The sequence below is a fragment of the Schistocerca americana genome, chromosome 10 (genome assembly GCF_021461395.2).
Source record: "Schistocerca americana isolate TAMUIC-IGC-003095 chromosome 10, iqSchAmer2.1, whole genome shotgun sequence".
NCBI lineage: Eukaryota > Metazoa > Arthropoda > Insecta > Orthoptera > Acrididae > Schistocerca > Schistocerca americana.
The window spans coordinates 162,556,258-162,568,408 of record NC_060128.1 but is presented as its reverse complement, the minus strand read 5'-3'; the positions used below and the strand labels follow the sequence as shown (position 1 = coordinate 162,568,408).

Below are 12,151 nucleotides of genomic sequence, written 5' to 3'. Positions count from 1 at the left end.
TCTTGCAAGATCTTGTGCCACATCTATAAATGTGAAAATCTGAGTAACAGCAAGCAGAGTAGAAAGGAAGTACATCTAAACAGTAATACAGCGTGTTCCGAAACTATTTGTACACATTAATATGGGAGGTAGAAAACATCAAAACATGGTCTCTGAAGTCATCTTTGAAAAGTGGTGCTGACGTAAGCTGTTGTGTCGGTGTCGCCGACTGGGAATGTGTACTGACATTCAGAACTGCTCTCTGTACGGATGGCTGGGTGTACTGGTTGGATGCACCTCTAAATGTTAGACAAAGTATGTACTTCCAGAACCGTGGGGCGCCAGCCCATTTCAGCATTGCTATAAGGAATCGTCTGAGATCCGCCTTTGGGAATCGACGGATTGGCCTAGGTGGCCCTTTGGCCTGGCCACTCAACTCACCTGACCTCACGTGCTGGTGTATGGAACCGTTGTGCAAACAGACGAAGACCTCGTCGCTGTAATTGGTTGCTGCTGGTACCATTGCGGACATCTTCGAAGGGACACGACAGTCAGTGGTATGACAATGTACTGCATACATACAGGCCAGTGGTCGCGCATTCGAGCGGGAGCTATGAATGCCACTGCTGTAATTAGCATGCTAAACTACCTTCTGTGTAAATCATCTCTCGTTTCAGAAATTGCCGTCAGGGACCATAGATACCATATTCAAGTATATTTGTTTTGATGTTCTCTACCTCTGGTGTTAATTCGAACGAACTGTTTCGGAACAGCTTGTATATATCGTGAGTATACAACTCGCAAAGTATAGTAGCTAAACAAAATTGTTAATTTTACACAGGCCAGCTTCAGCTGCTTTCGAAGTTTTAACGATGTACGTACTGAGGATTCAGATATGTATTAGGCCAACGGAAGATGGGTGAGAGCCCGATCCGCGTAATGGTATAAATAAAAATACATAAGAAAAGTGGCTAGTTGCTGTATTTCTTAAAACAAGAAAAAACAAATAGGAAATATCACAAGAATGAGACTGTCCACAATAGAAATATTTAGAACTGTTGACTGAAATGATGGCAAAAAGCAATGTGAATGAAATTACCTTGGAGGCCGACACCTCTGGACTGTCCACTTGCGCTTCTCTCGATTTTCTCCCCTTTGGCTTGATTGCCTGTTTGCTGCCATCAGTAGTCCTTTGTTTCAGTACCTCTCCTTGTTCCCTATCGTCACTGTTCTTATCACTCTTTACTTCCGTTCTTCCATTTGTACCAGCAGTCTCGGACCCACCACTTGGACTTTCATCTCCTGCCCTATTTATCTGTGCAGATTTCTCTCTCGTACCTTCTTCGCCATTGTTTTTCTTCTTCCACTTTTTCTTCTCACCGGGTACATTCTCGTCGCTGCCACTGGAACACAACTCGTCTTTGGCACACACACTGTTGTCCTCACTTGACTTCCACTTCTCTTTCTGAGCTTGTTTCTCCGTCACTTTCGAACCCTGTTTCAGTTTATCCACGTCCAACTTCTTGCCCTCTCCACTCGATGTCCGCCTCTCGGCCTGCAGACTTTTCTCTTTGCTCTCCTTCCACGACTTGTCCTTTGTCAGCTTTCGTCTACTCGCAGCGTCCCGTTCCAGGTACTGCGCAGACCTCTTAGCCTTCCTCTCCCTCGCTTCCTCGGCTGCTGCCTTCCATTTCTCCTTACCGCTCTTCGCCATAGCTTTCTCCTTGCGGAGAGCCGCTTTCTTTGCTTTTTTGGAACTCGGAGGCTTGTACCTCTGCCACTTCTGCTTCACGCGCGCCTTCTCAGAGTCGAGTTGAGTGTCATCCTTCTGCTTCTTGCTGGCAACATACCAACATTCCAATGTTACAATAACACAGGACAGCAATGAAAACACTGTTTTTAAAGTGAAAGTGGCTTATTCTTGAAATTCCTTCTGTGTGATTAATACGAGATCACTCACCGTACTTTTACAGTTAATAGTTAGTATTTAAAAAATGCATTTCTTAGCGTTTTGTATGCTTTATCTTGACCATTCCAAATAACTTCATTTCCAGAAGCAAACTAAAAAAAAATTATCAAGCAAATTTTGTAAAGTAGCAGGAGGACATTTACCAGCACGATTGCCTTTCTTGTAACTTTGTTCGTTAGGAGGATATGAAACAGCAGCGCGTGTGTCTATCTTTTTCAAACTGGATCTCTCCTTCTTCTTTGCCTTGACCCATTTTCATATGGGGCGGTATTGTTATAAGGGTTGAAGCAACGTTACTTGACAGTTGATGATCAGATGCTATTCCAAAAGCCACCACTCCCCTTAGTACGGAATTTGTGTACACCACTTGTCTGTGTCTAGTGTAAATCTCCTATCAAATGTGGGAACGGTTTCTAAATGTTTGTGTAGCGGGTAACTGAGGTGAGGCGTGGGTATCAGTCCTGTATTTACCGAGGTAGGCGTGGAAAACCGCCTAAAGATCACATTCAGGCTGGTCGGCTTACCAGCCCTCGTCGTTAATCCGCCCGCTACGTGGACTCTGTCTGGGACTGGCTCACCTTCCTGAATCACAGGAAATTGGCCACTAAAGCGCTCTTCTAATTAGGCAGGCCCTTGTCAAACTAGATCTGTAAGTATGTAAATACAGGGTGGTCAGAAACAGTCTGAAAATCATGTAATGGTGTTGCAGGGGAGTCTTTGCTGAGAAATAATGATTAAGGGAAAAAAATCATACGTTGCGTCGTTTCGTTTCTGAGGTATTTACCATTCTGGTTAGTCAGTTCAAGCACTTGCACGCGCTATAATGCGGCAATGTGTAGACATCTGTGGGTCTATGCTCATTACCAGTCAAAATGTGCCTTTCTTGGAAGCGAAAAAATTTAAACTAGATGAGCAAATGCTACGGTTGTTCTATGTGAGGAAACCAAACGAAAAACACATTTGGCGACACCACCTCTAGCAGTTCGCTTGAGTTTGTGCACGCGAAGACTTGATTGGCTAATTTAACTTCTAAATAACTTGTAAACGGCACAACGTATCGAATTTTTTTGTTAACAATTATTTCTCAGCGCAGCCTCCCGTGCAGCACTGTTACAAGCTTGTCAGGCTGTTTCTGACCACCTTGTAAATGAATTTTTTTCTTAAATTGGAATACCACTGTATGTCCAATATTCTACATCTACATCTACATCTACATTTATACTCCGCAAGCCACCCAACGGTGTGTGGCGGAGGGCACTTTACGTGCCACTGTCATTACCTCCCTTTCCTGTTCCAGTCGCGTATGGTTCGCGGGAAGAACGACTGTCTGAAAGCCTCCGTGCGCGCTCTAATCTCTCTAATTTTACATTCGTGATCTCCTCGGGAGGTATAAGTTTGGGGGAGCAATATATTCGATACCTCATCCAGAAACGCACCCTCTCGAAACCTGGTGAGCAAGCTACACCGCGATGCAGAGCGCCTCTCTTGCAGAGTCTGCCACTTGAGTTTATTAAACATCTCCGTAACGCTATCACGGTTACCAAATAACCCTGTGACGAAACGCGCCGCTCTTCTTTGGATCTTCTCTATCTCCTCCGTCAGACCGATCTGGTACGGATCCCACACTGATGAGCAATACTCAAGTATAGGTCGAACGAGTGTTTTGTAAACCACCTCCTTTGTTGATGGACTACATTTTCTAAGCACTCTCCCAAGGAATCTCAACCTGGTACCCGCCTTACCAACAATTAATTTTATATGATCATTCCACTTCAAATCGTTCCGCACGCATACTCCCAGATATTTTACAGAAGTAACTGCTACCAGTGTTTGTTCCGCTATCATATAATCATACAATAAAGGATCCTTCTTTCTATGTATTCGCAATACATTACATTTGTCTATGTTAAGGGTCAGTTGCCACTCCCTGCACCAAGTGCCTATCCGCCTATGCGCATATTCTTGTAAAAGTGATCTACAGATGAATACTACTACTACTACTACTACTGCTACTACATCTACTAGTCTACTTTGCAGTTTACACGTAAGTACCTAGCAGAGGGTTCATCAAACCGCTTTCAGACTATTTCTCTATCGTTCCATTCTCAAATAGCGCTCAGGAGTAATGAACACTTAAATCTTTCCGTACGAATTCTAATCTCTCTTATTTTATTCTGACGATATTTTCGCATTCAGAGGATTAAATTAGTAATTGAAATTTCTTGAAAAGATCTTGACGAATTTGAAAAACGCCTTTGTTCTGATTTTCGCCCATCCAATTCGCGTATCATATCCATGGCACTTGCTCCTCTGTTTCGCTATACTATCTGCTACGGGTCCCAACCCGCGCAGCAGTATTCCAGAAGAGCACGGATAGTGGAGTGTAGGCAGTCTCTTTCGTAGACCTGTTGCATCTTCTATGTGTTACGCCAAAAAACGCAGCGTTTGGTTCGTCTTCCCACAACGTTTTCTATTTTTATTACCTGGGTGTATAGCAGAACTGACAGCCTTTAGATTTGTCTGATTTATCGTGTAACCAAAGTTTAACAGATTCCTTTTATTACACATTTGGATGACCTCACACTTTCCATTATTTAGGGTCAATTGCCTCTTTTCTCACCATACGGTTATCTTACCTAAATCATTTTGCAGTCTTTCATGACCCTACTAGACGGTAAATGACAGCATCATCTGCAAGCAATTTAAGAGGGCTGCATAGGTTGTCTGCTAAATCGTTTATACAGATTAGGAACAGCAGAGGGCCTATAACACTTTCTTAAGAAATACAAGATATTACTCCTATTTTACTCGATGACTTTCCGTCCGTGATTGCGAACTATGGCTCCTCTGACAGGTAATCATAAATTCAATTTAATTTTACCTATATTTTTCAGCTTCAAACGTGACTATACTGAATACACTCGAGGTATGAGTTAAAAAACGCCTTCAGTCACAATTTTTCCTGTTTTACTTAGTACACGGTGCATTTCAGACCCTGTGGGTCCATCTTCAGGTGTAATTCGTTTTAATACATGATATATTTGTTCTCTTGAATGAGATGAAATGCATTTCATCATTATTTATTTGTTCTCTTGAATGAGATGAAATGCATTTCATCTCATTCAAGAGAACAAATGTATCATGTATTAATACGAATTACACCTGAAGATGGACCCACAGGCTCCTAAATGCATCCTGTACTAAATAAAACACGAAAAATTGTGACTGAAGGCGTTTTTTAATTCATACCTCGAGTGTATCATAAATTCAGTCGCACAAGTGAGACGATACTCCATTCCATAGGCACGCAATTTGATTAGAAGTCGAATGTGAGGAACGATGTAAAAAGCTTTCCGGAAACGCAGAAATATGCAATCAACTGCTACAGTCCGCGCAGGATACGTTGGCCGAGGCGTAGTGACCAATTTTCGTCCAAAGCGCTGCATGAGTTCGTTTGTTCGGTAGGGGAGAATGACAGCGTTTGCCACCTTTCAGCCGGTCAGCGATGACGAAGTTGAGGCGCATATCCTTCAATCTTTCTCGAACGATTTTGTGGAAACTATTCGGTAAAAAAGGTCATTTTTGCATCACTTATAGCAGGGGTGGGCAAATAGCGGCCTGCGGGCCACATGTGGCCCGCGGAGGGATTTTGTGTGGTCCGCCAAGACATTTATAAAAATCATAGGAAAAACAAAATTTCCCTTCCCCGCGCGACTAAAAAAATCCGCTAGCGTCTGCGCTACTTGGTAGTGCGTACTACCGACAGATGTCTCTACAGTCACGCAACCAACCTAGCTGCATGTTGGCGCGGTGGATTATGGGAGCACTACCATCAGCCACCAAGGGCACGGAAAAAAGCACTGTGCATCCTGGTATTGGCGCAAATTTATGCTCCACGCGGAGGCTGATGGTAGCGCTGTATTTCTCCCGCGCCGAGTGAATAGTACGACATACAGAGGAATTTTCTTCTTTTTCGGGTGGTTTACTTGTGTTTTGGCTGTGCAGCAGTGCAACGTATATATATATATATATATATATATATATATATATATATATATATATATATATATATAGTTGGTGTAATCATGACTCCTAAGAAGAAGCGTAAAGTCGGTGATAAGTGCCGTCTGTTTAATGAAGACTGGACGACTAAATATTTCTTTATTGATGCAGGAAATAAAGCCGCATGCTTACTATGCCATGAAACAGTTGCCGTATTCAAGGAGTACAATCTGAAACGACATCACGAAACAAAACACAGTGACTTTGGCTGCAAAATTTCAGATGAAGAACGAAAGAAAAAGCAGCGGAGGTCGTGAAACGCTTGAAGAAGCAACAAGCGTTATTTACGAAGCAAACACCGCTTCAAAATAGTGCTACAGAAGCAAGTTTCATGGTCGCCCATAACCTTGCTAAACGAAACAAACCTTTTTCGGATGGCGAGTTTATTAAACAGTGCATGGTAGAGTGTGCAAGTGTATTGTGTCCTGAGGTTAAAACCAAATTTGAGAGCATTTCGTTGGCAAGGAGGACTATAGCGCGGCGCATTGATTCAATTAGTGACGAACTGGTAGACCAGCTAAAGACTGTGAGCGAAGATTTTGTTTGGTTTTCACTGGCAATGGACGAAAGCACAGATATTAAAGACACTACACAAGTACTCATCATTATCCGTGGAATTAATGAACATTTCGTCATCACCGAGGAAATACTTGGTATAGTATCCATGAAAGATAGAACCACTAGTCAGGACTTGTTAGAATGTATTGTTAATTGTGTGGAAACAAGTGGCTTATCCTGAAACAAAATGGTAAGCATTTTAGGTATGGTGAAACTTTTAAAAATCAAGTTACAAGCCGAAGACACAGCCAGTGATATTTTGGATTTTCATTTTGTTTTACATCAGGAAAGCCTCTGCAAAACTGCACTAGACTTAAAGCATGTGGTAGATCCTGTTGTGAACACAATCAGAGCAAGGGCACTCCATCACAGACAGTTCAAATCTCTTCTTGAGGAGGTGGGGGCAGAACATGAAAATGTAATTTACCATAACCGTGTGAGGTGGTTGAGGTCGAGCAAAGTATTAAAAAGAGTCTGGGCATTACAGGATGAAATTATTTTATTTCTGGACACTAAGGAGATATCTCATGATTTTGTTGCAAAAATAGAATGTGAAGAGTGGAGATATGAGATGATGTTTGCAGCTGATATTTTTGAAAAACTGAATGAGCTGAATGTGACATTGCAGGGAAAGGGGTTGTTTGCTCATGAAATGTGGACACATGTCAAAGCATTTAAAACAAAACTAGGTCTGTTTGCAAGGCAAGCATATGATGGCAAATTTTGTCATTTCCCTTTACTAGGGAAACAGAAAGTACCTGGAAGTGTTTCACCTAAGATTAAGGATTATCTGCAGAGTTTAGAGGCTGAGTTTACTACAAGATTTCAGGATTTTAAGAAAATTGAGCCTCAATTTAATGTTTTTTCGTATCCCAACACGGCTGATATTGACACTGCACCACAGGAGCTGCAACTTGAACTGATTAACACGCTGGCAGATCACGCAGTGAAAGAAATATTTAATGCTGTAACTTTAGTTGACTTTTATAAATCATTGTCAGCTGAAAAATTTCCATCTATCAAGAAATTTGCGGGCAAAATGTTCTCCATATTTGGATCGATGTACACTCCTGGAAATTGAAATAAGAACACCGTGAATTCATTGTCCCAGGAAGGGGAAACTTTATTGACACATTCCTGGGGTCAGATACATCACATGATCACACTGACAGAACCACAGGCACATAGACACAGGCAACGGAGCATGCACAATGTCGGCACTAGTACAGTGTAAATCCACCTTTCGCAGCAATGCAGGCTGCTATTCTCCCATGGAGACGATCGTAGAGATGCTGGATGTAGTCCTGTGGAACGGCTTGCCATGCCATTTCCACCTGGCGCCTCAGTTGGACCAGCGTTCATGCTGGACGTGCAGACCGCGTGAGACGACGCTTCATCCAGTCCCAAACATGCTCAATGGGGGATAGATCCGGAGATCTTGCTGGCCAGGGTAGTTGACTTACACCTTCTAGAGCACGTTGGGTGGCACGGGATACATGCGGACGTGCATTGTCCTGTTGGAACAGCAAGTTCCCTTGCCGGTCTAGAAATGGTAGAACGATGGGTTCGATGACGGTTTGGATGCACCGTGCACTATTCAGTGTCCCCTCGACGATCACCAGTGGTGTACGGCCAGTGTAGGAGATCGCTCCCCACACCATGATGCCGGGTGTTGGCCCTGTGTGCCTCGGTCGTATGCAGTCCTGATTGTGGCGCTCACCTGCACGGCGCCAAACACGCATACGACCATCATTGGCACCAAGGCAGAAGCGACTCTCATCGCTGAAGACGACACGTCTCCATTCGTCCCTCCATTCACTCCTGTCGCGACACCACTGGAGGCGGGCTGCACGATGTTGGGGCGTGAGCGGAAGACGGCCTAACGGTGTGCGGGACCGTAGCCCAGCTTCATGGAGACGGTTGCGAATGGTCCTCGCCGATACCCCAGGAGCAACAGTGTCCCTAATTTGCTGGGAAGTGGCGGTGCGGTCCCCTACGGCACTGCGTAGGATCCTACGGTCTTGGCGTGCATCCGTGCGTCGCTGCGGTTCGGTCCCAGGTCGACGGGCACGTGCACCTTCCGCCGACCACTGGCGACAACATCGATGTACTGTGGAGACCTCACGCCCCACGTGTTGAGCAATTCGGCGGTACGTCCACCCGGCCTCCCGCATGCCCACTATACGCCCTCGCTCAAAGTCCGTCAACTGCACATACGGTTCACGTCCACGCTGTCGCGGCATGCTACCAGTGTTAAAGACTGCGATGGAGCTCCGTATGTGACGGCAAACTGGCTGACACTGACGGCGGCGGTGCACAAATGCTGCGCAGCTAGCGCCATTCGACGGCCAACACCGCGGTTCCCGGTGTGTCCGCTGTGCCGTGCGTGTGATCATTGCTTGTACAGCCCTCTCGCAGTGTCCGGAGCAAGTATGGTGGGTCTGACACACCGGTGTCAATGTGTTCTTTTTTCCATTTCCAGGAGTGTATATTTGTGAACAAAGTTTTTCTTGCTTGAAAATCAAGAAGAGCAAATACCGAAGCTGTTTAACAGACAGTAATTTGCAGGCTGTGATGAGAATATCAACTAGCAGTCTGACTCCTGATTTCAAAAAAATCGTGCAAAATTGTGATAGGATGCATTTGTCCGATTAAACTTGTTTTAAAATTTAATGTACTTGGAGATGGTACTAAATTAGCAAAATAAATGAAATTGAACACAACTATCTTATTTGAGGATGTCAGAAGGAAAGGGGTACAAGTGACTTTAGTCTTATCAAAATTATAAGAAGTATACTTATACCCCTTTGCTTCCGACTCTTCCATTTATATCTAATGATTTTTATGATACCTTTTATGAAATGTAAAGCTAACTAGTCAATGCATTTTAACGCTCTTACTGCTACACCCGAAATTGCAACTCTGTTTGTGATATGTGATTAGAAATAAAGAAAACTTGCATTTTCATAAAAAATTTGGGAATACTGCACACACACACACACACACGCGCACACACACACACACACACACACGGCATTAGAAATGAGAGGTTTATAAGGTGCGGTCCTCCGCTAACCTCTGTGTCTATAATGTGGCCCCCGAACCAAAACAATTGCTCACTCCTGACTTATAGCTTTATATGTCAGGTTCATGATGATGTGCCCATCATTTCGTTCAAAAAATGGTTCAAATGGCTCTGAGCACTATGGGACTCAACTGCTGTGGTCATAAGTCCCCTAGAACTTAGAACTACTTAAACCTAAGTAACCTAAGGACATCACACACAGCCATGCCCGAGGCAGGATTCGAACCTGCGACCGTAGCGGTCGTGCGGTTCCAGACTGTAGCGCCTTTAACCGCTCGGCCACTCCGGCCGGCATCATTTCGTTAATGGTCATAGTTATTGCGATATATACGTGGAAGTAAGACAGTGCACGAAATTCAAAAAAAGTTTGCAGTGAAAAATAGGGGGCGCTATGATTTTGCGTTTGGTGCATATTACATAATATATTGCTGCGTATGAAATATATCTAACATATTGAATTTTTCTTTAGACTTGGCTGCAGGTCTCTATCTGTCACCAATGTCGAGAAAATTGATCTGATGTAGCGAACTCATCTGCAATCGCACCGCGCCAGCGATAAAGCCAGAGTGAAATACCCACAACATTTCTCATATTTCATAAGCGGTTTGAGATAGCGAAATGAGATTTTGGCAAATGACAGCACGCAAAGAGGAGATTATTTTGCCGTATGGTTATTACGCGAAACGTAATTATCTACCATATTATTGCACTAACCTACAGACTTTGTCGATGAAAGAATATAATTTTCAAGTGCCATCGGTAGCTGGTGAAATAGTTTTGGAACAACATAAGTGAAAACTATACACGTTTGTTTTGTGGTGAGTATGTGCTTTTTCATAAGCTACTGATCTTCATTTCCCTTAGTTTCTCACTTAATAAACCACTTTTTCAGAATTCTCTCGCAATTGGGTCTGCACAACATGTTAGTGAGGTGACACTGTGCAAACACCACCGTGTTTTGGCAAAAGAAGCAAATTCTGACATGGAAAGAAGAGAAATGAAGGTTTTATTCAAATTTCGCGGCCCATGACGCTTCTCCGAAAGTTACAAATGTTTAACAAGCCAGGCGAGAATAAATCGCTCCATTTTCAGCGAAATTCGTTTTAGATACTAATCAAAGCAGACGAGACGGATCTCTATGAATGGTCATCACTCATGTGTGGGGGTGGAAGAGCTCCACTTCCTATTTACAAAAAATGTGAGCATAGGCTTCAGTTTAGAACGGCACTTCCCTTTCCGCACTCGGCATTTTCTCTAGAGCGCCTGTCCACGCCCACAACCCCCCACCATAACCACTCTCCACAGGCGTGCCGAGCTAACTGTGGATCTATTGGCCACGTTATTCTGCGCCGACTCTACCACTAGCTCACAGAACAGGTGCCCAGGGAAACACAACTCGTCCGCTTGCTGGAGTTAACGGTAAACAAATGGAAACACAAGGAAAATTGACATTGTTGATGCAGTCAACAGTTTTTAGTTTATGTGAATGCAGTGTACACAGAGGAAGAGAAGGTAAAAATGTTTCTCATCTGTAGTACTACATTTACCCATATTGTAAACAAGAAAATGTTATTGCAGTTACTGTTCTACTAATTTACATTCTCTATACATGGCCAGTACTTTTACCTGCTCTTTTTCGGCGTACATCGTACTCCCACAAACCTTTAACTGAAGATGGGTGACTGAATGACTAGTGTGTATTTTCCTTGTTCCCATTTGTTTACTGTTTACTCCAAAAAGTGGAACTGGCTCTGAGCACTACGGGACTTAAACTGCTAAGGTCATCAGTCCCCTAGAACTTAGAACTACTTAAACCCCTACTAACCTGAGGACATCACACACATCCATGCCCAAGGCAGGATTCGAACCTACGACCGTAGCGGTCGCGCGGTTCCAGACTGAAGCGCCTAGAACCGCTCGGCCACCCCGGCCGGCAAAAAGTGGAACTACACCAGGTACTTGCAATGTGTGCTAGTGCAAGAGAGACAGTCAGTTTTGTGTTGTGTTTTAATAACGTTGTGTTTACATAAACGGTACACTGTGATTCGTTTCTGGACAGGTAATTCCATGTCAATTCAACGCCGAAAAGTAACATTTTCAACCTGACCATCTCTGATTTATTTCAAATTTGGTGCATTCAGTGATCCAGATAAGAGACAGAATACTACCAGTTTGAACAGGTACATGTCAATTGTGAAGAGAATTACAGGTTTGGAAGTTGTGCGAAATTTAAGTTCGTCTGTCTCAACAAAAAATACACTCCTGGACATTGAAATAAGAACACCGTGAATTCATTGTCCCAGGAAGGGGAAACTTTATTGACACATTCCTGGGGTCAGATACATCACATGATCACACTGACAGAACCACAGGCACATAGACACAGGCAACAGAGCATGCACAATGTCGGCACTAGTACAGTGTATATCCACCTTTCGCAGCAATGCAGGCTGCTATTCTCCCATGGAGACGATCGTAGAGATGCTGGATGTAGTCCT

At 43.7% G+C, this 12,151-nt stretch overlaps 1 protein-coding gene across 2 annotated transcripts in view; it reads right to left on the bottom strand.

The window, feature by feature from the left end:
- LOC124552597 (stress response protein NST1-like) overlaps nucleotides 1–12,151 on the bottom strand; it is a 160,660-nt gene that overhangs the window by 124,629 nt on the left and 23,880 nt on the right. For both annotated transcript variants that reach the window (XM_047126921.1, XM_047126922.1), the window contains exon 2: nucleotides 1,079–1,817. In XM_047126921.1, the coding sequence (XP_046982877.1) occupies nucleotides 1,079–1,817 (739 nt within the window). The remainder of the gene's footprint in view (nucleotides 1–1,078; nucleotides 1,818–12,151) is intronic.